The sequence below is a fragment of the Giraffa tippelskirchi genome, chromosome 11, assembly GCF_054371585.1.
Source record: "Giraffa tippelskirchi isolate mGirTip1 chromosome 11, T2T-mGirTip1v1.2.pri, whole genome shotgun sequence".
In the NCBI taxonomy this organism is placed as follows: Eukaryota; Metazoa; Chordata; class Mammalia; order Artiodactyla; family Giraffidae; genus Giraffa; species Giraffa tippelskirchi.
Window position 1 is genome coordinate 105,011,356 of NC_137285.1, and position 24,431 is coordinate 105,035,786.

Genomic DNA, 24,431 nt, shown 5'->3' on the forward strand with positions numbered 1-24,431 from the left:
CCTGCCACTCCCACCTCAGGATCAATTTGTCCTGCATTCCAGCCCAGGAGATGGGAAGCAGATGGTACTGGATGGGGAGGGGGGAGGTAACCAAGGAACCAGGAGACCTTCCTCCAACCAGCCTCCTTGGGGGTGGGGGCGGATTGTGGTGGCATCTCTGAGAACTCTCAGGGGATGCAGCCGGCAGGATCCTCCCCAAAGATGAAAGGATAAAGTTCTTGTCTCTGTCCTGTCCCTGGGGATCTAACATGACAGGTGTTGACACTGCCACAGGAGGGGACTCGGTAGGAAGGAGCAGGACAGCGGGGAGGTGGGGTGAGGAGGAGTGTTGAAGGAGCCTGAGTAGGAGCTCTGGGGCAGGAGGACAGGGGACCCCCGCCAGCATAGGCCCCTCCCTCTGCACAATTGATTTCCCCAGTCTCTCAACCTGCAGGTCCTCACTGCTTGTGCCTGAACAGCCAAGCCGTCCCGAGGCTGTGGGCCCCGGTCGCCCCACTTGGGTGGAAGATGGTTCAGCGACAGCCTGTGAGCTGTGGTGAGGACCCAGGCGGGACTTGCAAGTTCGCTCTTGGGGCTCCTGCAAGAGGGAAGGGGCCAGGGCTCCTCTGGCCTGTGCAGGGGTTCCTTCGGGGTATGAGTCACTGTCCCAGAACCACAGGACCTGGGGCATGGGGTGGGGGCTGCCTTCCTTGCTCTGGGGCTCCAGCCTCAACCCAGCTGTACCCTGCCCTCTGCACTCCAACAGCTGTGGGGAAGGGCCCAGCTCCTGAGTGACGCGAGGCAACCAGGGTTGTTTTAAAGACTTTATTTATAAAAAAGTACATTTTTTTTTCCTCAGTACATTTTTCAACCCATCATTTTTTTTTTTTTTTATACAAGTAAAAGGGGGTGACGCAAACACCCCCTGGGTTAGAACCAGGAGAATCTGCTGGGCGGTCCCTGGACCAAAGACCAAAACAGTGACTAAGAAATTGAAGCAAAGGTAGTGCATCACACTTTGGAGGCGGGGGGAGGGGGGCAGCTTCTCCTGGATTTTCTTTCCATTTATACAAAAAAAAAAAAAAAAGAAAGAAAACCACTTTTGTTTTCCTGGCCAAGAATCCCATTCCTCACAGCAGGAGTCGGAAGAGCAGCAGCACTGGTGGGATGGGGGCTCCTCTGGCCTCACACTTGGGGGGGCGACAGCAGCAGCAGCCTGGGGCTGCTCCCCATGGGCCTGGGGCCTGGGGGGCCCATCTGCAGGCTCCTGGGGGCAGTCAGGCCTAGGAGGTCTCTGTGTGGCCCCTGGGAGGCCTGGCAGCCCTCCCCTCCTTCCAGGCGAGCTGCCCACATCACCTCACTCGATTCCCAATTCCTCTGCTCGGGAGGATGGCAGAAAATTTATTGCACCAGTGAATCGGGCACATGGCAGGGGTTGGCGGGTGCGAGGGGGGAGGACGGGGGGCACGTGCCTGAGAGACAGGGCCCGGGTGAGTCTTTCTTATGGCCCGAGCGCTGGGACATCCGTTTTTCCTGAAGGGCTTTCAGCAGGGCCAGGCCAGCCCCCTGGTGTGTCTGTGGGGCTGGGGGTGAGCGCCTGCGTGTGTGCCGGGCACCTGTGCAAACTTGTGCACGCGTGGACTGGGCCTGACGTGGCTGCACGTGCATGCCTGCGTTCCCCGATTCTGTGCTGCTGCTCTTGAGATCCTTCTGATCAAAGGGGACTCGGAGGGTTGTTACACATTAGAACAATATCAAAAATCTTAAGTAAAGAGGGGGTATTGGTGGAGTGGGGGAGGGGCGGGCAAGGACCGTGAGGGTCACAAGAGTCAGGATGACAAGTGGGGAGGCCTTGGCGCAATGAAGACCAAGTTTATTTAATTTCCAGCAAAAGGCAGAAGCTCAGTTCATGCTGGGGTCATGGAGGAGAAGCAAGACGTCCTGGTCTCTGCTGGGCCAGACTCCCTCCGCCACTCCGCATGCCAGCTGCCTGCAGGCCCAGCAGTAGTACCCACCTCCCCACAAACTCAGGGCACACAAAACCCCATCTCTGCAGGCCCAAGTGCTGACCTCGGCCTCATGCCCGCTCTTGGCCCCAGGTAGCATCACCCCAGCTGGGCATGCTGCTGATGGGCCTCTGGCAAGCCTGGAGCCTCCCACGTGGCCCACACATGTGGCACGGACCCCCAAATTTGTGCTTTGCTGGAGGGGAGGGCTGGGAGGTGCCTTAAGGGGGACTCAGTGCTTTGGCTAGGCCTGGGAGCCTCCTAAGTCCATCACAGAAAGAGGAAGAGAGGGTGGCAGTGCAGGATAAGGGAGACACGAGAGGAGTCCTTTCGGTCTTGTGATTTCAAGGGGGTGGAGAATGCCTCTATCAGGCAGGCCCCTGGGATTTCCTCCTGCTGGGGGGAAGGTGGCCAAGCAGAGGGGCCAGAGTGGTATGAGGTGGGATGGGGCAGTGATGTAACATGGAAAAGCTCCTCTGCCCTGGGGTGAGGGGACACTAATACTGCTGGGAAATGCAGCCCAGCTCCTCCATCCTCTCTGCCCTGTGTCTAGAAGAACCCCAGAATTTTCTCCCAACTCCACCCCATCCAGTACCCCCAATGCCAAGAGAGGGGAGCGCCGCCCCAGGGCTGGCATGGCTTCAGACTTCTGCTACGTGGCTACTGGGCGGACTGGGCTGGGGCTAGGGCAGTGGGGGCTGGGCGAGAAGAGTGACCCAGCTGGTGGGTCCAGGGTTGCCAGGGCAGAGATGGAGCTGGCTAGGGGTTCAATAGCAGCACCAGGGAGGGGAGGAGTAGGACAGGGGGCAGGGGGCTCCCTTGGGAAGCCTATGGCAAGGGTAGGTTGGTGCCCGTGGGGCACAGAGTGGTCTGCCTCCCTCTCCCCAACACTTGCCATCCCACATAGCCTCTGTACCCTGGGCTGAGTTCACCAGAATCCTCGCGGGCAGACATCTGCCTCTCCCATCCCGGGGTCTCTCCCATCCAGAGAGCTGGGGGGGACGGGCTGGGCAGTTGGAGGAACTGAGGCACTTTGAGCTGGGGGAACAGTGAGGGGGGCCGGGAGGGGCCTTCCTCCAGGGTGTCCACGGGAAGACCATCGGTCTTGGGTGATTGACAGGAACCCAGAGCCCCATTCAAGAAGGGAATCTACAACTCAAAGGGAAAGCGTCTCCAGGGTTCCCCGGCCACCCCACCCAGAATGATGACCAGGGAGAGCTGAGCAGGACGGGGGCGGGTGGTGAGCAGGAATGGCTGACTCAGGGTCCTTGACCCCGCCTCCCCTCATGCTGTCTGGCAGGCCCAGGACGGATACACTGGCCTTCTCGTAGGTGAGCGAGGAGTTCCCTGCACTCTACAGTCTCATCAGCCCATGACTGCGGAGCCCCTACTGGGCTCACTGCCTTCTCCAGTGCCCTCCGCGTGGATCCTCCTCCACTCCCGGAGGTCTCTCCTTTCTGGGATCCCAGCTCTGACTCCCCAAGAGAATCAAGAGTTGCTAGCACTTGATAGACAGGGAGAAATTCAAGAAACTTCCATGCCATAGGAAGTGGTTAAGGGCCGGCCTGAGATGCTAGGGTGGAGGCACCTAGGGGGCTTGTCTCGGCTCTCCTTGGGAGCTTCTGAGGCCGCCACCCCCCCACCTTTCGCTGGAAGGAGGAGGAGAGGTAGGGCAGAGAGGCGGGCCTTGGGCAGTGTCCAGCCTGGGTAAGGCATGTGACCCCGGGGGAGCACAGGGGTACACACGAACAACGTGTGTGTGCACGGTGGTGTAGGCATGTGTGTAGAGGTGTATGGGGAGTGTGGGCCACAGTGACCTGGAGTCCTGCTATGCAGGATGCAGACGGGTGAACAGGAACCACCAGAGCTGTGCCAACTTAACTCTCAGGAGGCCGATGAGGGAAAAAATGTAAAACCAGCCTTCAGAAAAACACACTGCCCAAGGCTTCAGGTGGGGACCTCAACTTGATTTACCTAACGAACAAAGATAGCCCTGGGTGCTTTGGAAAACCGCCCCCACCCCCTACCTCTTGTGTGCAATGGCTGCCTAGACCAGGGGTCCAAACTCCCACTGTGTCAGCTCGTGGTGGGATGGGGAGGTTGCTGGGTTCCCTCTCCCAGGGAAAAACGAGCAGCATCTGGGGCCCAGGGGAGAGGGCTATTCCTCTCGGAGCCCCTTCAGCCGTCCACCAGCAAGGGGAAGGACACGAACAAATTCCAGTGTTGGGGGCAGGGGAGGGCTGGCTCCCCAAACCCTGGAGGGACGCCCAGGTACACAAGACGAGAACAGGGCTCCCTGCAGAGGGCGGCAGGAGAGGGGATGGTTTGGGAAGGAAAGGTACAGCAACACCGAAGCCACAGTGAACACAACACCATGGGGCAGGGCAGGGGGAGGAAATCAAAACAAAGCCAGGTCGTGTGCCCTGGGCTCCCAGGTTCCCCAGGCAGCTGCGTGAGTCTCTGGCAAGCTCCTGGAGGAGTGGGCGGTGGGGTGGGCAGGGGGCGTGCGGGTGGGGGCTGGGACGGAGGCTCTGGACAGGGGTCTACACGTACCACTCCTTCTTGGAAATGAAAGACCCGTCATTCTGAGAGACCATGTTCTCGGCCAAGTCCAGCTGCTCAGGGTCATACTGGTAGCCCAGAGTCCGGTCCCCATAGCCGTCCTGACGGGCCTCGGCCTCGTCCACCGTGAAGTAGGGCCGCTTGGCGTCCTCGTCGTACTTGGGGTGGGTGCCGCCCACCTTGCGCTCGCCCCCTCCGCCCTCCTCCTCCTCTTCCTCCTCATAGCTGCTCCCGCCCAGGGGGCCAGCTTTCTTGTCGTCGTCGGAGTCCTCCGGGTACTGCAGGTTCTGGGCCATGGGCGGGTGGTGCTGGGGGATGCCCGCCTTGCTGTAGCCGTTGCCGTACACGTGCTTCTTGGTGCTATAGTCGCCCTTGAAGGTGTGCCGGCGCCGGCGCAGAGCCACCACGATCCCGCCGACCACAATCAGCACCAGCAGGATGCTCCCCACCACGCCCCCAATGATGGCCGTGGGCACTGGCCCGGCGCGCCGCCCGTGTTCGGGAGGAGACGGGGTGTAGGGGAACTCTGGGTGAGGAAAAGAGAAGGAAGGGGACAGAGTCAGTGTCGGCTCCGGCGGCGGAGTCAGCAGGGGTGGCAGGGAAGGAAGGAGAGAGGAGACGAAGGCAGGAAGTGAGCCCAAGGCCAGCTCTTGTTCTAGAGGCGCCCCTGGCACACTCTCCCCCCCATCCAGGAGACCAGCGAGTGGCGCTGGTAGCTGGAGCTGGAGAAGAGAGAGGAAGAGACAGTCCTGTGGCCCCAGAGCCTCCACACTGACTTTCTCCTTGAATGTGGAGCCAGCCCATCCATGACCCAGTGTCCACGCCAGTCGCATGACATCCAGTGTCCCTGACACCCCGTAAAGTAGTATGCTATTCATTTCCATCTGCCACACGACGAGACAGGGCTTACAGAGGTTAAGTAATTTTCCCGAGGCCACCAGCCAATGACACATCGTTGGTTCTCTTGCATGGAAAGCCTGTGCGAAGGTCACCACTGCCCCTGTGCCTGACACCTGCTGGTCACTCTGTCCTAGCACCACAGCTTGGCTTCTACAGACGCAGAGCATGGAGTAGACTGGGTGCCCCACGCCTGACTTCATCTGCTCCCAGGGTACAGAGAGGAGGACAGGCGTCCCAGTGCTGGCCCTGTAGATGCCCTGTGAATGCCAGAAACCTGGGCTGTGGTTCTTGGCTGCGGTCTGGCCCTGCAGGGCAAGGTGGAGGCCGGGGGTGCAGCCAATGCGGGCTACGAGCAGAAGACACTCAGCCTGACTGTGCAGAAAGGGGGCGTGAGAGCACGTGAGTAACAAAGATGACAAGTATACACAGGAGAGCACGTGTGCAGGCACACGCCCTTGCTGTCACACCAGCCCACATACCTGTGCTGCTGTGATGAACGTGTGTGTACAAATATGTGCACGCTAAGGATGGAGGAGAAACTAGAAGGCAGAAAAAGTGAAAAGAGAAAGGAAGTGGGTGGGTGCAGAGGGAAGGCCGAGTGAGTGCCCGTGGGGCCAGGCCAGAGGCCAAAGGGGTCCCCAGGTGAGGCTGAGGGAGGCGGTGCCCAGCACCACCACAGGGTGGCACTGGAGACCGCGGCTGGCCTTGGACAGGAGGAGCTGGTGGGCAGGTCTGGGGCAGGCCTGGGCGGCTGACCTTGGCTGCTCTCAGCTCTCCTCTCTTCGGGCCAAGGGAGAGGGTCGATGTAGGCCTATGTTTTGGCCTCTGGGAATCGGTTTCTGCCAGCTCACTCCCTGATTCAGCATCACTCACTCCATGGGAATCCTGTTCCTCCTATGAGGCCAGTCCCTCCTCCCAGAAGTGGAGCTGGTCTGGGGTGTGAGTGTGTGGTGTGCTGTCTGCAGTGGGCGGGAGCAGGTCAGGGATTCTAGAAGAGAAGATGAAGGGCTGTCCAGGGGCTCACGCTAGAAGGGCTAGTGAAAACATGGGAACCAGATGAAGGGGTCCGTTTGCCTGAGTAAAGACAAAGCAAAGTGGGTGATTAAGTAGTTAATCCCACTAGGGGATCGTAAGTAGAAAAAATACGGGAGACCCCTGTAAGCTAATGATTAATCAAGAAAGCAGGTTTACTTAACCACAAAACCAAGCAGGCTTGCTTAGCAAAAAAAACCCTGCGACAGAAACACAAGACCTGGCCCAAGGCAATAAAACAATGGTGACACGAGACCCACATCCTGACCAGTGAACTCAGTAAATTAATGATCCCTAGGACATGGTCTCTGCACACATAAAAAACAGCAGTTTGTGGACCTAGCTTGACCATGTAGGGACAAGGAAACTTCCCTGTTCAACCTGGAGGAGGAGCTAATGATGGAAGCATGATGTCTACTTAAGAATGACAAAGATGTCTTCTCTCCCTTCCCACTTTTTTTTTTTGATTATAAAACTGTAGCTCAGTAAGTTCTTGGGGTGTGGCACCCCTTTGCCCACCTGCTTGTAAGCCTCACAAGCATCCTATTCTAATAAATCACTTCTCATCTATCACTTTGCTTCTGCCAATTTCTTGCTGCGCTGAGATCTATAGTACCAGAGCTCTTCAGAGTGCCCAAAATGCCACTCAATGGTTTCCGAGCCACCCAGAGGCTCCTGCTCCTGGCCTCTCGCAGGGGGGAGCTGGTAGAAAGAAGCGCATCCACTGAAGACTCAGCTTCCTACTTGTCACTGTGTCCTCAGCGCAGGTCACCGAGTGGCTGCCCAATAAATGTTTATGGAATATTTGTCCTCACCGCCCACTTCCAGAACAATCTCCTTGAAGCTCAAGCATCTTCTCCTGGTTCACCAGGTCCCATCTGTCTACCACCTTGAAAAGGGCTGCACACCTGCTTCCCTGCGAGGTGGGAGCTGCCGCCACAAGAAATGCCCAAGAGGCAGCTGGCAGGAACCTGACCGCCTCTGTACTTTCAACCTGCCAGCTCCCTCTTCAGTTCTCCCATACCTGTGTGCTCTCGCCTCTTGCCACCTGCCTCATCATCACTCCACCCACCCACTGACCCACCCATCCACTCAGCAAACATGTACCGAACATCTATTTATTTCACTAGTCACAGGATACAAAGAACTCAGGACCCAGCTGAGGAACCAAATGACACTCTTAGGCAAAGCAGCATGCGAACATCAAGGGCACTAGTGGTTAGGGGCTTCAGGAGTTCAGGGCAAGACAGCATTGTGGCCTGGCACTTGGAAAGGCTTTTTGGAGGAGAGAAAACTGAGGCCAAGCCTTGAAAGATGATGAGGGCTTGGAGAGGCCAGCAGAATAGGGAAGGCATCAGGTAGAGAGACCTGCCCTTCCTTTCTGACTTGTTTCCTTTGCCTTCCAAAAAATACAAGGAGTCCTTGACCCTCGGCTTTCTTTTTGGAGATTTCTGTCAGCAGACTGCACTGCGGGGCCTTCTCTCTGCTCCAGGAGCCTGGCTGGGGGCGTCATCCTCAGACCTTACCCTCGGCTCTCTGTCCTCGGGGAAGACCTGGCTTCAGGGTCATGAGTTACCTTGATCCTGCTGGCTCTCCAAACCATCTGGGTAGCTAGCTCTCCCTGCAACCCTGAGGCTTTAACTCCAAAGGCCTCACAGATCACCGTTTCCCAGACGTGGCCATGGAACCTTGAGCCATCGGCTCAGAGGGTGGGCAAAAATACTGGGGTCAAATGCTTTGAGAAATGTCACTGTAGACAAAGTATTAGAGCCCATCTTCTCACGCACACTGTGAACGGTAAGAGGAACATGCAGTGCTTCCTAGCCTACTGGGACACAAACCCCACCCTTCCTGAGCCAAGGACCATTCAAGGGACAAGTCTTTGGGGACGTGCTTTGAACGTTCTTCTGTTTAGCACATCCTCCTTTGGAATTCTCTCCACCCCCATCCTCCCGCAGCGTGTCCACCATCTTCCCTCAAACCCCCTCCATTCAACACTATAATCCACCACCACTTATCTACTCTTCTGGCTTGGAATTTTATTTATCTTTGACTGTTCCTTCTTCATCTTTTGGGTCAAAATCTGCCATCAAATCTTGTTGACTCTTCCTATTGAACAGCTTCTCTCTTGACACCATGTTTTACTGTTATAGTAGATCCCTGAATCTCCCACCTTCATTTGGTCTCTGCCTCACTTTAGTCACTCCATCCATAGTCACCAGGTTACTTGACACTGTGTAGACACTATCACTCCCTTTCTCAAAGACTCACAATGACTTCCCCATTGCCTGTTGGACCACGCCAGTCTTGTTTTCAAAACTTCCATCACACAATTTCATCTTGGGTCTGACCAACTTGCTGTCCAAGTTGATTCTTTACTGCAGATCTTTGTTCTTGCTGATTCCCCTGCCAGGAATTGCCCTACCTCATCTCCTTCTGCCTATTTTAGTGCTTCTGTCTCTTCTTTGTTTAGCTTTCTCATCTCCAGCTCACACTTCTCTTTTTCCTTCAGAATTTTTATGTACCAGTGGTCTGTAGCTCTCATTCTGGTATAAACAATAGCTCATTCCATCTTGTTAATCATATACTAACATATTACAGTAAAGCCTGGTAGAACAACCTGCAATAAATGCCAATTAGGATCTACCATGATTGACTCTGGTCCTTCTGCCAGTTTTCAAGAGGCTAAAATTCTTCTGCAGGAACAGGGAAGGGGGTGGAGGTGGTGGCAGCATCATGATAATTGGGGACTGACAATTCAATGTGTTATAGTTGTGTACAACATTAGTTCCACTGTATTGACTTTTATGCTTTCTGTAGAAACAGAAACCCAAGAAAAGCAAATCCCTCCTACTTTTCACTTGACTACATTGAATTTTGGAGGGCCTACTCATCATGGTATGGTAAGGTTGACTGTATTACCCATTTCATGAGTGGCTGCTGTCCCAAACTAGCTGTAAATCCAAATTCAAAGTAAATCTCGAACCTGACCTCTTCTCATCTTCTCCATCACTACTATCCTAATCCCAGTCACTGTCATCTTTCACCTGGATTATTGCAATAGCTGTTTAACTAGCTTCCCCGATTCCCTTTCCTCTGTAGACTATTCTCAACACGGCAGCCACAGAGAGGCCATTAACTCTGAGAGCTGAAGACACTCTCCATTATCTGTGCCTCTTCATCTCTTGCTTTCCTCCCAGCTCGTTCTGCTCCCAGCTTCCTCAGGGCCTTTGCCCTGGCAGCTCTGTACCCTGGAAGGCTCCTGCTCCAGGGGTCCTAGGCTCGCTCCCTTGCCTCCTTCTCATTGAGGTCATCTCTCACAGAGACCTTCCTTAACTAACTTATTACAAATCACAGCCTGCCCCTAGCACTGTGAATCCCTTACTCTGCTTTTCTTTTTTCCATATCACCTTCAAATTGACCACATAATTTTTCAAATGTATTTTATCTGTTATTTGTTGTCAGTCCTCCTTAAGCTAAAGCATAAGCTCCATGGGGATGGCAGCTTTGGCTCACTGATGTACCCCGAGGCATGTAGGCTGCTTGGCACACAGTCAGAGTTCAAGAACATTTGGTGAGTGAATACTACGAAAGCAAGGTCATGTCTTAGAGGTGAGTCTCTAGGTCTCTTTCCCCTCTAGAGTCTCCATATAATTCCCCCTGCCCTAAGTCCCACTCCTTGCCTGGAGAATTCCATGGACAGAGGAGCCTGGTGGGCTACAGTCCATAGAGTCACAGAAAGTCGGACACGACTGAGGTGACTTAGCATGCATGACTGCATGCATGCAAGCATGCCCTAAGTCCTAAGCAAGCTTATTCTTCCCTGGAGATTTTTGGGACCAAAGGGAATCTTGGCTATTTGCTGACTTGAGGGTCAGCCTGCCTGGAGGCAGAAGACTGGTTAGGATGACCTTTCAGCCTTGCAGACTTCGACGTGAAGATGCTGAGTGAGAGTGTGGAAGGAGTGGATGTGGGGACCTAACTCATTTGTAAGCAGAGGTGGCTGCCTGGCGTGGAATGGAGCACCCTCCCCTTCCACCCCTCCAGCTGTCACATTCAGCCAGTAGCTCCTGTCTTCGTGCCAGGAGCAGAGCCTCAAAGGCCGCAGCTGGCAGGAGAGAAGAGTTGGGCCATGGGGGTCTTGTGCGCTTCCTGGTGGGGGCCCCGCCGGCTCCCCTCACTTCCGCTAACAAAGGGGCAGCCAGGCCCCCTTGTTGAAGGCCGGCAGCCTCCTCTCTGGGATCACAGGCTGGCTGGGACCGTGGGGCAGTGGAGGCTCCACATTTCCTTGGGGCAGGGGTTTCCTGACTGAGGTGGGTGGGCTGGTATGTGGGGGCCTTGGATGGTTCGGAGGTGGAGTGAGGGTTAGGGTTTACAGTCTGGTTCTAGGATCCAGAGGAGGTTTGGGGTCAAACAGAACGTCTGGGCTTCTCAATGCCCGCTGCTTCTTCAGTCAGTCAGGCAGGCAGAGCGCGGGCCCCAGAAGCCTGGGCCAGGGAGGCTGCGAGAACTACACCTCCCAGCACGCAGCGCTGCTGGTCCGGGGGCAGGGGTGGGGAGGCCTGAGGTCAAGCTCTGGGAAGCCCTTCTCATGCAGCTGCAGCAGCTGCGCTCCACAGAGCAGTGGGTAGGGCCTCATCCCGGTGGCACTGGAGGAGAACTGAATCCTCCCAGGGGTGCGGACGCAGCTGCCCACCCCACAGGCTCCCCAACAGGCTGCCATGTGTGGCCCGGAGCAGGGCACGAAGGCCCTCAGCCCTCTGCATACTCAGCACTCAGACAGCGCTTGCCTGCTTGCCCATGCACGTTTACACACTCAGAGGCACACGCCTACTCACAGGCTCACACATCTCTCCCCTCCAGAGGGATCTCCAAGCCCCACCAACCCTTGGTCGGAAGGACTCCCAGCCTAAGGTACAGACCCTGTTGCCTTCACCCCCTCTCCCCACCCTGATGGCTGAGCAGGCTCCGCACGGGAATTGGAAATTCGGGACCCCCTGCACGCCAGAGGCTTCCCTGCTGGCTCCTGGGAGGGCCCTGGACACTCTTCTTCGGACACCTCCATCTCGTGGACCGGACCGATGCCGCCTCCTTTGGCCTCTTTACTGGTCAAGGCCATACCCTGGGCTCCCTCTCTGCCCCCAGCATTGCCCCAAGAGGGTGGAGGCAGGAGAGCTCACAGGTTTGTTTTATGACTACGGGGCCAAACTGCTCCTGGGAAATGGGCTTCTCAATGCCCGCTGCTTCTTCAGTCAGTCAGGCAGGCAGAGCGCGGGCCCCAGAAGCCTGGGCCAGGGAGGCTGCGAGAACTACACCTCCCAGCACGCAGCGCTGCTGGTCCGGGGGCAGGGGTGGGGAGGCCTGAGGTCAAGCTCTGGGAAGCCCTTCTCATGCAGTTTCTCATTGAAACTGCTCCTGGGAAATGGGCTTCCCTGAGGGCCCCGTGAAGCATACCCGCGAACTCTGGTGGGTCTGTCTCCTCTGCTCTCAGCCTCTCGGCCACAGCCTGGCCTGTTGTTTCCCTCTAGAAAAACCCTCATTGTGCACACAACCCCTAACTGGTTCCCAAGTGCCATCCACATAGCCCCCCAGGTGCTCGGTCTGGTCACTCTCCCCACCTTGCTGCTTCCCTGCTGAGCACCCTTCAGAGGCTCCCCATGGCCAAGAGAGAGGAAGCCCCGCTCCTCTGTTCCTGCCCACTTGCTCAGCCATTCTCTTCCCACATGCTCCCCCTGCCGGGAAACCCCCACTCTCCATCACCGCCCACCACTCATCCCTGGAGGAACAACTCAGAGACGACCTTTTCCAGCATCCAGGACTCCCCAAAGAAGTCAGGGACAAAGTGGGTCTGTACAGGCGATGCAGTGACCCTGCACATGTGTGTGTCTCTGGTACACACCCTGCTGCACGCCTTTCCCCGCCCTGCTCTTCATCTCTCCCTCTCCAGATGAGCCCAGGGCAGAACTATTACCTGGACAGATGGCCAGAATGAAAAATTAAATTTCCACTTATCTGTCTCGTTCATGCATTCCCGCCAGACCAGCAGGGCTTGGAGGACAGGGCAAGGCTGTGTTCCCCCCGGAGACCAGTCAACAGGGATGAAGGCGGGTGGGGTTGGCGGCTGCGCAGATATTGCTCTTGAGTATGAGAACAAACAGCTCTGAAAAGGCTCAGGCCGCCTGGCATGAGTCTTCCTGAGGGGCTGAGAGACCTCCCCTTGGGGATGGCCAGTTACACAGCTCCTGAGCCCACCAATGATTCCACTAGCATCACACCTCTCTGGCTCCAGCTTAACTGGGCTGTCAACAACAGAGTCCCCTTATACAAGGCCCTTCTCACTTCTGTTGTGTGAATCTTTAGTGACCACCCCCATCCTGCTCTGTACTCAGGGAGCACGAGAGGACACGCTGTGTGCCTCTTCCAGCTGGAGCCCTGTGTGACCCCCTGCCCCGTCCACCTTCCCCTAAAGACCACTTCGGCCTGACCATAGATCCCACGGAGGGCACCATTGGTGCGGTCATGCCCTAGGAGATGGCTCACCTCCACGCTGGTTTCCCTTCCTTCCTCTCCGTTCCCAGCCTGGACCTGGGAAGTTGCCCTCTTTCCTTCCCCTTTGCTCCTGGACCTGGTGAAACCCTCTGATGAGCAGCCCTGCTTTCACGGTGGTCCTGCATGCCCCTGGACTTTGGGAGAAGGGAGGCCCTGACTTTCCTGTCCTGGCCCTGCCTCTGGGGTAGGGCATACCATTTGGCCCTGAGGCCTCTAGCCAGCCTGCTCATGCTGGGGAATAGGATCAATGGGATGTCACTGCTCTGGGGTTTCTTAGCCTCTGCCTGTGATTTCCCAGTTAGCAGTTTCCCCAGAAAGCCTGCCTGCTTGAGGGGGATGCAGTGATTGTGTCGGTGGTCCTCTGCTGGGGGAAGGTATCCCCATGAAAGGCATCCATGCTGTGTGCTGGGACATGGAAAGTGGACTTGGCATGAGCATAAGAAGCCCAGGATAAATATGATGATCTCCATGTTACAGACCAGGAAGCTGAGGCTCAACAGGTAAAGGCCACACAGAGCCAGGAAGAGCCCGTACACAAACATAGTCAGGCCAAGTCTGTGCTGTCCCTCACATGACCTGCTTCCCCGCAGGAAGCATGTTGCCTTATGACCAGTGTTTACCCTTCTGGGCCGCATGGCCCCAGGGCCAGAGCTCATGCCCCCACGAGGCTCTTACTGAGCTTCCCTTTGCTCAAACTTGCTCAGGGGGTAAGAAGTGTGTGACTCTGGCCTTTCCATCCTTGCCAACTTATGGGAACCCCCCAAACTCTAGATTGTCTCAGCTTTCCCCAGGCTCCACCTCTGACACCTCTTTTTTTGGGGGAGGGGGTGAAGTAGAAAAGAATAGCTTTATTACTTTGCCAGGCAAAGGTGGACAGAGTGGGCTCATGCCCTTAAAAATTGTGTGTCCCTCTGACACTTCTACCACCTTAACCAGTCCGAGAGCCAAAGGCAGGGAGTTGAAGAAAAGAGCAAGTAACAAGTGACTCCACTCTCCTCCTGACCCCTGGCTAGAGAGGTGACAGAACAGCCCCGAAGACAGGTAGGTACAGCCCCTGGACAGTTTTGGGATGTTCTATCAGCAGCTGAGCCTTTTATGTACCCCTAGATGAGGTCTCCCACTTCTAAGAAACAGGTTCAGAGCTAATGAATCCTCAGGACTTGCCCAAGCTCTGTGCCAGGAGCCCAGTAACCACCACCCAACTTCCTGTATCCTTGAGCCTGGCTCAGGTCTCCCTGAGGTCACTTCCTGTCCAGCTCTGTAGCAGCATGACACTCTCACAGGTCACTTCCTGTCCTAAGAATTTCTTCCTGTCACTTTCTCACCCTGCAGCTAGCTCAGGTTTAGGGTTAAAGACACCCTGGTTGCAAAGTTGTGATGGTAGTTTACCCCTCTATCAGCTTGTTTTGATCCTTCCATTAATAATGATAATGACAGAACCAAGATAATAACCATAGAACTCGGGCCATTTATTGACAGACTGGTCTGTGCTAGGTGCTTGGCCTACATATATAAATTCTGACAACAAGTCTTCCAGGCACGTCATATTATGCCCATTTTACAAATGAGGGCTTGTGTGCAGCTGTCTGACACTGAAGCCCACACTCCTTTCACGTCCCACGTGATGTCTCCCCAGAACATCCCAGCCCCTGTGTTCTCTTTGCCCTAAGAGGTCAGGAGGCTGAATCTCCCTTCCCGCCCTGACAGAGAAAAATGCAGGGAAAACAGCAATCCACTCACAGTGCACACAGACTACCATGACTTTGGGCTCTCTCTTGGCCTTCCTCTCTGTATCCCTGCTTGAGGTAAGCCCTATCCTCCAGCCCATGAGGACTTTCTGAGCTGCAGGAGCAGAACTCAGAGGAGATAAGGTCCTCCCTCCAGCCCACCCCACCAGCCCAGCATCACAGGTGTATTGTCACAGATCCAGGAGAAGGCTCGTACCAGCCCCCACCACCCCCAGCACTGCTGTAAACAGCACTTCATCCCTCCCTTGTGGAGACTCCATCCTGCCGGCTCTGATTGAGCGGGGTCACCCTGTTTCACACACAGCCTTCATAGAGGAAAGAGAAAGTAAAGTGAGGCCAATGGCCGCAGCTCAAAGGAGAACCAGAGAAGCAGGAAGAGGAGAAGCAAACTTCCTCCGATGACCCAGCCCTAAGGTGGGGGACGCTGGCAGCAGAGGAAGCACTGGGTGGGGAGAGGCAGGGAAGAGTGCAGCTTCCTACCAGTGATATTGACTTCCACCTGGCCTGAGCGGGTGCCAATGGGGTTGGTGGCCTCACAGACGTAGGTTCCTGCCAGGCTGTAGTTGATGGGTCCCCTGAAGAAGAGAGTTCTGTTCTGGGCCTCCACGCCCTTGGGGAGGGAGCCATTCAGCCTGCAGGGGTTGAGCGACAAGGCAGAGGGTTATGATTCTCTAGTCCTATGAAGCTACCCCTGTGTCACCCACCTGACTTCAACACCATCAGCCCTTCGGCTGAGTTAATAGGCAGCATCTGTCTTGGAAGGAGTAAAAACAAAAAGCGACAGTAATCTCTTGCATGTATGTGGCAGTTTCACATTATTCAGTGTCTCACATTTGCTCATCACAGCACTGAAATGCAGATGGGACGGGTAAATACTGGCCCCACAGTATCTAAGAGATACTATGTAAGAGAAACCAGGTTCAAGGCCAAGGAAACATAGCTAGAAAGTGGCAACTGGGGATCTCACCAGATCTTTGGACTCTCAGCACAGTGCTCTTTTTACTACACTGGTTCTTGGTAGTTAGTTCTTGGTTTCCTAGGCAGTTGGTTAATAATCTAGAGTTCTAACCCCGAATCTGGTTAGGAAATGGCAACCCACTCCAGTACTTTTGCCTAGGAAATCCCATGGACAGAGGAACCTGGTGGGCTACAGTTCATGGAGTTGTGGGGAGTTGGACATGACTTAGCAACTAAACAACAACAACCTCAAATCTACTAAAGCTGGGGTCCTGGCCTAGAATTTTAACAGGCTACTCAGGTAATGAGATGTGACCCGTGTTTAGGAACTGTGTTCCATTTCACCATCTCCTTTCCTTGCTGGGCATGTCACAAGTCTTTTTTATGCCGGGAGAGTTCCAGAAGTTTCCTGTACCCAGAAGACATTTTTCCTTCCTCTTGCTCCTCAGTGCCACAAAACTGTTGGACCCAGAACTGAAACTGGCAGGGAGGCCCTGCCCACTCACACCTTCACAGCCACTCTTGGTCCCAGGAAGTGGATGGTAACAAACAGCTAGGGTGTGCCAGTGCCCTCTACTTCCTGGAAAAAGAACGCAGACACAGTCTGGGCAGCCATCCTCTGGCCACCCAAGTCAACCTGCTTCTTGGATTCCCCATGCCCCTCTCTTCCTGTGTGTTCCGTCCAGCTGTTCTCTGGGAAGAACCTTGGCTCAGGCTGTCACAGCTGGCTGGAGGGGGAGACTAGACCCTGAGAGGTTTAAGCCCAAAAACCATGAAGCCAAGAATGGGACTGGCCTTGGGGCAAGCACTCCATGAACATAGGCATTCTGGGCTGACTGCTGCCTCTCCCTGAGATTCTGGGGGTGCTGGAGAGAAGGAAAAGGAACAAAGAGAGATCTGAGATGCTTCAGAAAGCCAGCCTCCCTGGGGACACCTCGATAAAAATAAATACTGGGGGCTGGGATGGGAGTGACTCAAACTGAATCACCAAAGGAGAATGACAACGTTCTTGATTAGGGAGCAGAAGGGAGGCAGATCACGAGGGAAGCCCCTCTGGCAGAATGGTTTGTCCTGCTGACCCTGATGCAGTCAAACATGGGAGGGTGCATGTGTTTTGTGTGTCTCTCATGGCCTCTCTCCTTCTCATTGAGAAACCTGAATCTAGACCTTCATTTCCTCCCTGCCCACAGTTCCTGGAGGTGGAGTGGGTGGGCCCTCCCTGGGTGGGCCCTCCCTGTGACCAGCAAGGTTCCTTGCAAGGCGACCAGCCAGCCCCGCAGCACTTACGTGGTCCAGTGGTACTCCGTGGCTGGGGGGTTGGCATCGGCTTTGCACGTGAGCTTCACATCCATCCGCTGCAGGTACCAGTTGCCATCAAACCCCTCGATGGTCACCTCGGGCTCGTCTGTGAGACAAGGGGTGATGTTTGGAAAGGGTGAGGTCAGGAGAGCACGACTTGGGGCGGGGGGGGCGGGAAGCCTCAGAGGATGATGAGCCTTAGATGGGGAAAAGACAAGGAAAAAGCCAGAAGGGGGGGAAGAGTGACAGGGGTTGGGAGGTCACAGGCCCTCAGAGTAGAAGCAGCAGGGGAACAAGGCAGGGGGGAGAAGGCGGGCAAAGGGAGAAGACAGGGCAAGAGAGGACGGGAGGACAAAGTGCCCCCAGAAAGGGAGAGGGAAGGAAAAAAGGAAAGAGGAAGGAAGGATAAGCCAGTGAGGGAAGAAGGGGCGGGGAGAGTGGCGGGAGGTGAGAAGAAAAGGAGGGAGGGCTGGTGAGCGTGGGGGTGGTGGGAGGGGACAACACAGCCCCGCCCCTGCCCGGAGGCCCCGCCCCCAACGCCCTGCGGTGCTCACACTGCACGTTGAGGGTGAGGCTTTCCCGGAAGCGGTCCATGTGGTAGTTGACTATGCAGGCCAGGGACTGCCGGTGGGCTTCCCGGCTGGGCACCAGTCGGTAGCGGCTGATGACGGTCACCGTGCCGTTGGGGTTCCGGATCTCCTGGTACTCCGCCTCGCCCTTCAGCCGCGTTTCCCAGGACAGCACACTGGGAGGCTTCCCATTGGCTGACGTGCAGGTGGCCACCAGGACCTTGTCATCCTGCCCCTTCCTGGCTCGAAGCACTGCCTGGGTGCCCTCTATCCAGTTGGTGGGTTTGGCTGCCGGGAACAAGAGAGTGCCATGGGTCTGGCTCTGCTGCCTCGTCAAGGTCGCACAGGCCAGGAGGGCAGGCACCTGCCGGGCCTTGCTTCAGGTTGCCCTGGCCATCCTTGCCGCTCAGCTGTGCTTCACCAAGGCCCCTCCCAGCACTTTTCACAGGGACCTCCTTGGGTCTCACCCATGGCCTTCCTGCTCTGTTCTTTGTATGAGCTTTTGTCAAGCGCAAGTCTTCCTGGAGTCTTGGCATGCTCTCTTACCATGGTGTTTGCCTGCTTCCTGGCCACCCGGAAAGTGCCCCACAGTGGGGCTCCAGCCTGAATACTGATCCTCAGCTCTGCCCACAGCTAAGGCCAGCCCCCATCCCTAGTGAATGGGGACAGCGTGGTGAGAAGGGACTGAAAGTGCCACATCCAGAGCTTGGGAACATGCCGACCCACGGAGAACCTCTGCATCCACTGAACATGGCCCAGCCCCCAGGACGTGCTCAAGCAGAGAGGCGCAGTCAGGTCAGCTTACCCATCACAGTGAGATTGAGCTGGCTCTCTCGGTTGCCCGCAGGGAAGGTGGCAAACTCGCAGATGTACACGCCCTCGTCCTCCAGCTCCAGGCGGGAGAGGCGGATGGTACCGTCTGTGAAAGAGGGCCGCAGGAACTCCACACGCTCGCGGTAGGGGGCCAGCACCGAGACGCCCATGGCTGGGTTGTAGATGGCCACGTTCTGCTTGGAGCCATTGGTGGCCTTCTGCCATGTGACCTGGGTGATCTTCACGCCCGGCAGCGGGTTGGCGAAGCTGCAGTGAAGCACTACATCTGTGCCGATGAAACCATACATGGAGTCGTTCACCTGGACCATCTGGGTGTGGGCGTCTGGTAGAGAGAGAGGGCAGAGAGTGGTCAGGGTCAGCCAGAGCCCCCACCCCGACTCCTTGTGTGCTGGTCTTTTATTTTCCAGCAGTCATTATTTTAAAAATTCTGACTATAAAAATAATAATTGCTTGTTTTAGAAGCACTGTGGGGGATCTTTGAAAATACCGAGAAGAAAATGACAACCCATGATTCCACAACTCAGACATATCACTGATCACCTGATGGGAAGTAACCTCTTGTTTGGGCTTTTCAGGTGGTGCTAGTAGTAAAAGAACCCGCCTGTCAGTGCAGGAAACAGAAGAGATGCGGGTTAGATCCTGGGTCGAGAAGATCCCCTGGAGAAGAGCACAGCAACCCACTCCAGTATGCTTGCTAGGTCACAGCGGTATCCCCGTGTTTGGCACACAGCCGGCACTCAGGGCATGCCTGCTGAATAAACATATCTTTGGCCCTCGAAGCCAGGCCCTCGCCACATTCTGAAAGCGTCCCTACACTCCCCTCCTCTGTGTCCACTCACATCCACACAGCCCTTCAAGGTCCACCTGGGATACCGCCACCCCATCCCTCCAGCTGTCCCCTTGGCTGGTCTCTGGGTTTCTGACATGTCCCCAGCAGAGAACACTGTGGGCTGGTGGGGGAATCATGGAGGTGACACTGAGCAGTGGGTCGGGGGTGCTGGCTTCTAGTCTGGCTCCGTCTTGAGCTTGCCTTGGCACCTCGGTAGGTTACTTCCCCTTTCTGAGCCCTATTCTCCTCCACTGGGAGGGAGCAGACTGGGCTTCGCCATCTCCTTGGTCCCTTCTGGACTCCACTGTCTGATTCCCTGAGCCACAGCCCAGCCCAGCTATGGCCCCTCCCCAGACACCGTCCCACAGTGAGGTCAGTGGGCCCGTCAGCCCGGTACTCCTGCTGACTGGCCAGATGGCAAGGACCTGAGCCCTAGGCCCTCCCAGCAGAGTAAGTGGGTGCTCCCTCCCCCACCTCCCAGCCTCCACTCCCCAAGCCTGCTGGAGGCTGCCCAGCAGCTGAGATAATGTGGGTATAATTGGGGAACTTTCACCACACAAAGCCGGGAACAGGAAAAGCCAGTTGGGAGGGCTCGGGCCACTACGGGGGAGGAGAGGTGGCGGGGGTAGGAGGGGTGTAGACACCAGGATCCGTCTTGTCTTGGGATTCGTGCACGGTGGTGGGACCTACAGTAAGTAGGACACAGCCCACCAAGCCCGCAGCGACCCCATCTCCTTTCACCTACTGGGGTGTGGGGACAGGTGGTGTTCAGTGCCTGGAGCACAGATTGACATTCATTTTTCACATCTTCAGCAGTGACCTCACCCTGCAGAGTGCCAGGAGGGGAGAAGGCGGACAGCGGCCTGGGCGTGGGGAGGGGAGGCCGCTGCAAGGGGCTCAGGAGCCCCAGGGCCGCCGCCTCTCACCCATTATCGCCTCACTAGGCTGAGGTGGCCCTCCCCACCCTGCATGTGTTTTGGGATGAGGCTGCTGCCTCCTGTCCTGTGTGACTCCCCCAGAAGCAACCCCACAGCTGGCAGGGCAGTGAGGAAGGTCCCTGAGTGCCCACTCACTGGGCGCTAAGTGGGTGGCCTGGGCCCTTGCCCCTCTGCCCAGTGATGAACAGACAGGCAGGTGGGAGGTCTTCCAAGGAGCAGGCAGAGGCATCCTGACCTGGGCCCCTCTGCCCATGGCCCACTGTTAGCTTTGTCCACTATTCCCACCTTAAGCATCTTTGCCACATTTTTGCTTCGTAACTAATTGTCCTCAAGGCAATTTTGCTGAAAAAGATAAAATAATAAAAAATAAGAGGGACATTAAAAAGGACATAGTGAAACAGGAGAAAAGAGAAACAAAATTGTTGTTGTTTAGTTGCTAAATTGTGTCTGACTCTTTCGCAACCTCATGGACAGGCTCCTCTGTCCATGGGATTTCTCAGGCAAGAATATTGGAGTGGATTGCTATTTCCTTCTCCAGGGATTGAACCCATGTCTCCTGCATTGGCAGGTGGGTTCTTCACCACTGAGCCACCAGAGAAGGTGTGTGTGAATGCATGGCAATACTGTGCAGAGAACTGATTTTGTTTTGTGGGTTGTCCTTGTCTAAGCAGTAAGCACTTGCCTACCAAATCTTTCATTCATAGTATTTTATACTTTTTTTTTTGTTGCTTGTTGATTCGTCTTCTCAGCTGGCATTGAACTTTTTTTTTTTTACTGAAGTTTCTTCCTTCATTGAGAGAGGTATCAGTTTCCAAACATTAGGGTGCATGTTTGTAACTGACCCTTGAATTGCACTGGGAAAGCCTCCACACTGTAGTGTGTTCTTAGCACATTGTCTCATGTCTGTTGATAGACTCAAAAAAGTTTTATGGGAAATGAGGACTCAACTCTGTACCTTGGAGGCCCTTGGCCCCTTTGTTCTCCAATGTAGTGTGTTTAAAAACATAAAACCAACTCTTAGGGCAAACTGTCATCTTCTGTCAGCTCAATAAAGCCATCAGTAACATCACTAACTGGAAGAAAAGCATCTCAACCAGATGAAACCAAACTGTCAACCAGTTATTTCATTGTTCATGGCAAAATTGCCTCGTAGCCAGTTTGTCATGTGGCCAAATGTTTGCAGTAAAAATGCTTTCGGTGAAAGTACCTAGAACTGCTATTGTTAGCAGGGTCAGGTAGGGCATAAGGGAACCTTTGGAGTTTGGGGTTTGGGGTCACTGAGGTCAAGGATCCCAGAGGTGTAAAATTGGGAGGGGTTGGTAAGACTGATAAGGGTTGAAGACCCTCCCTTACCTTCCCCTGACTCTAGGCTCAGGGTCTCAGAACCCAACCCACGCCCCCCACCCCAGCAGGATGCAGGTGGGGTAGAATGTCCCCTGTTCTTTAGGTTGGGTAGATTGGGAGGTTTTCAGAGAGGGGGACACACCCCACCCCAGTGACTCTGATAGCTGCAGGCACCACCAAAAAGGAGGAGAAAGGGCTAGATGGGGGTGGGGCTTAGGAACAGGGCCCTCCTCTGTGCAGGAAGAGGTGGGTCGGAAGCCTTCTCTGAGCTTCATCACCATCACCATCATCATCATTTCTCATTTATGAAGAAGGAGGCCTCCCTTCCTGGAACTTCATTCAACAAATGCTTATTGGGCACTACTGAGGGTGCCCAATAGTAGGCATGGTCTGGAGTGCTCCTAGTTTCCCTCTTCCAGGAAGCCCTTCTGGACTCTCATCACCTCTTACTCAGCCGACACCACTATTCTATTGCCCAACCACGTATTACATGAGTCTGCACCCTTTTCTGCTTCCTGGCATGTGTGTTTAGCATGTTTTCTATTGTATCCCCACTGTATCTAAACAGACCACAGTCCTTGTGGGAGAGGAAGGAGCCAGGTTTGGCCTTGGGTTGAGCTGATCGTGTCAGGGCTGATGCTGGCAGAGTACCCTACAGACTCTCTCTGGTTCCCTTCACAGCTAGGGCTGGCTCATCAGCTGTCTGGTGGGCAGAAGGCACTATCTCTTCTTCCTCACAGTCTCCCTCTTCTATGAACTTTTTATTTTGTGTTGGGATGCAGGCGATTAACAATGTTGTGATAGTTTCTGGTGAACAGTGAAGGGATTCAGCCATACATATACATGTATCCATCCTTCCCCTGATTCCCCTCCCATCCAGGCTGCCACCTAACATTGAACAGTGTTCCCTGTGCTATACAGTAGGTCCTTGTTGGTTATCCATTTTAAAGATAGTAGGGTGTACATGAGAAGCAGAGGCTGCCCCAGATGTGGGAATCAGGACCACCAAAAAGGTACCACGGTGGAGCTCAAAGGACCATGCAATGCATCATTTTACAAAGGAGATGAAGGTCCAGAGTGGTTGGGTCACTTGCTCAGGGATACAGAACAGTAGCACCCAGCCCAGTGCTCTTGCCACTCTGCCGTAAAAATAGACCCAGGTTCTCAAGCTAACTCCCCAGGATCTCATTCTGGGTGGTGTCCCTCTGGGAATGTAACCTCAGTGTCTCCACTGGCACAAAAACACCAGTTATAGTACTGCAATCACAGGGCCTGCAGGCTAGCCTGCACTGGGCTTAGTGGGCAGGTAGGTCAAGGGACTGGGGGCAGGGATGGAGGCCCTGTCGGAGTCCAGTGACTGAGTGTCAGGTGCTAGGTCAGGAACAGGGACTTTTAGGAGTCCAGGTTGGGGGCATCTGCAGGGGGCTGCTATGTGCAGAGCAGGAAAAAGCCAGGGAGGTGGGGAGTGAGGGGGGAGAGTGCCCGTGTCCTTGGCAGGGTTCTTGCTTCCAGAGGATATCAAAGAATGAATCTGTTGCTTTTCCTGACCTTGAGCACTGCTTATTTTGTCCCTGGTCATCCTATGAGCTCTAGTGTCTGGGATCCAGGTCCCTGGGGCCTGTGCACCTGTGCCTCAGTTTCCCCACTGGTGCTGAGGTTGGGCAGTTTGGGCCTCCTTCATGGCTTCTCAGAAGTGCTGAGCCAACAAGGCAGGCGTCGGGCCGGCCCCCCGAGACGTCATGGACTTGCAAAAGCCCCAGCTCAGCAACAAAACACAAAGGCTCCTCAGTTGTGGCCGACAAACCTGCTCCCCAGGGCCCTGCCCTGCCTGCCATTGAGCTAATCCAAGGCTGGGGCCACAGGTTCCCACGCAGTTGGGTGTGTCTCAGAGTGTGTGTGTGTGTGTGTGTGTGTGTGTGTGTGTGTGTGTGTGTGTGTGTGTGCGCGCGCATGCGCGCGCGTGCGGGTGGGGGGTTGTGCGCTCTCCTCCCCATACCACCTGGACCAGTTTCTCCTCCCAACCTTTGAAACTTCAGACCCCTCTTCTCCCTAGCTGAGCAGGTGGGACTGGCCCCATGTGGTGGGTGAAGGCCGGGGATGGGGCATTCAGAGAATTTGGACATGGGCTACCTCTCCTTCTGTGCCCCACTCCTTTCCAGAGACTCTGCCCTGGTGCCCTCCATCGGGTGGGCAGAAGTGGCAGGCCTGGGTGGGAGATGCTGGGCTTCCCAACAAGGCCTCTCTGAAACCAGCATCCTTTGGGATCCATCTCTAGGGCTTTCCAGGGATGCTCCCTTGCTCCCTGCCCTGGAACTGTCCGAAAGGAACAGGACATCCGGTGAGAAACCAGCTAAGTGGTAAGTGGGGATGACTCACCCACTGTGGGGGGTGGGGAAGGGCTGCCAGATGAAACCTTGCTGAGTCAGCACAGTGACCTAAAGGTTATAGGTCCCCTCCTCCCAGCCCTGCTACATTCTCCAAATGTCAGTTCTCAGGGCTGGCTAGCTGGCTCTTCTCTTTATGGTGTCACGAACTACCCTCCTGGGGGACAGGCTGGTGAGGCAGAGGGGGAGGTGTGAAAGCAAGCCCCATTCTGGGGTCCTCTTTTCTGGGAAAGTCTTGCCAATTAGTGTCACCTGAACCCAGTCGTCCTGTCAGCAGGAACCCACATGAGCAAGGCTTTCACTGAAGTCCTTTGAACTTGTCCTATCTCGTATCTACGCCCTGGGCATGTTTCCCTGTTGGTTCGGGAACTTTCAAAGAGCCCAAGCTACACCTCCAGCCTCCCTGCTACGTCCAGGATGGGGTCCAGGGTGACGAGGGCAGAGGGCTCGGCGAGGAAAACGGAGAAGCAGCAGCTGGCCCAGCTCTTGTGCCGGCACCCC

At 55.4% G+C, this 24,431-nt stretch overlaps 1 protein-coding gene across 2 annotated transcripts in view; it reads right to left on the bottom strand.

Annotated features, from left to right (window-relative positions):
• Positions 1-24,431, bottom strand: part of NECTIN1 (nectin cell adhesion molecule 1) — a 95,317-nt gene that overhangs the window by 23,450 nt on the left and 47,436 nt on the right. The window contains exons 2-6 of one of the 2 annotated variants that reach the window (XM_081538312.1): positions 18,407-18,757; positions 17,587-17,889; positions 17,021-17,138; positions 15,257-15,408; positions 1,837-5,073 (exon numbers count right to left, since the gene is read on the bottom strand). In XM_081538312.1, the coding sequence (XP_081394438.1) occupies positions 4,529-5,073; positions 15,257-15,408; positions 17,021-17,138; positions 17,587-17,889; positions 18,407-18,757 (1,469 nt within the window). In that variant the 3' untranslated portion in view covers positions 1,837-4,528. Of the gene's footprint in view, positions 1-1,836; positions 5,074-15,256; positions 15,409-17,020; positions 17,139-17,586; positions 17,890-18,406; positions 18,758-24,431 lie in introns of those variants that run through there. The other variant, XM_081538313.1, reaches the window with a different exon arrangement.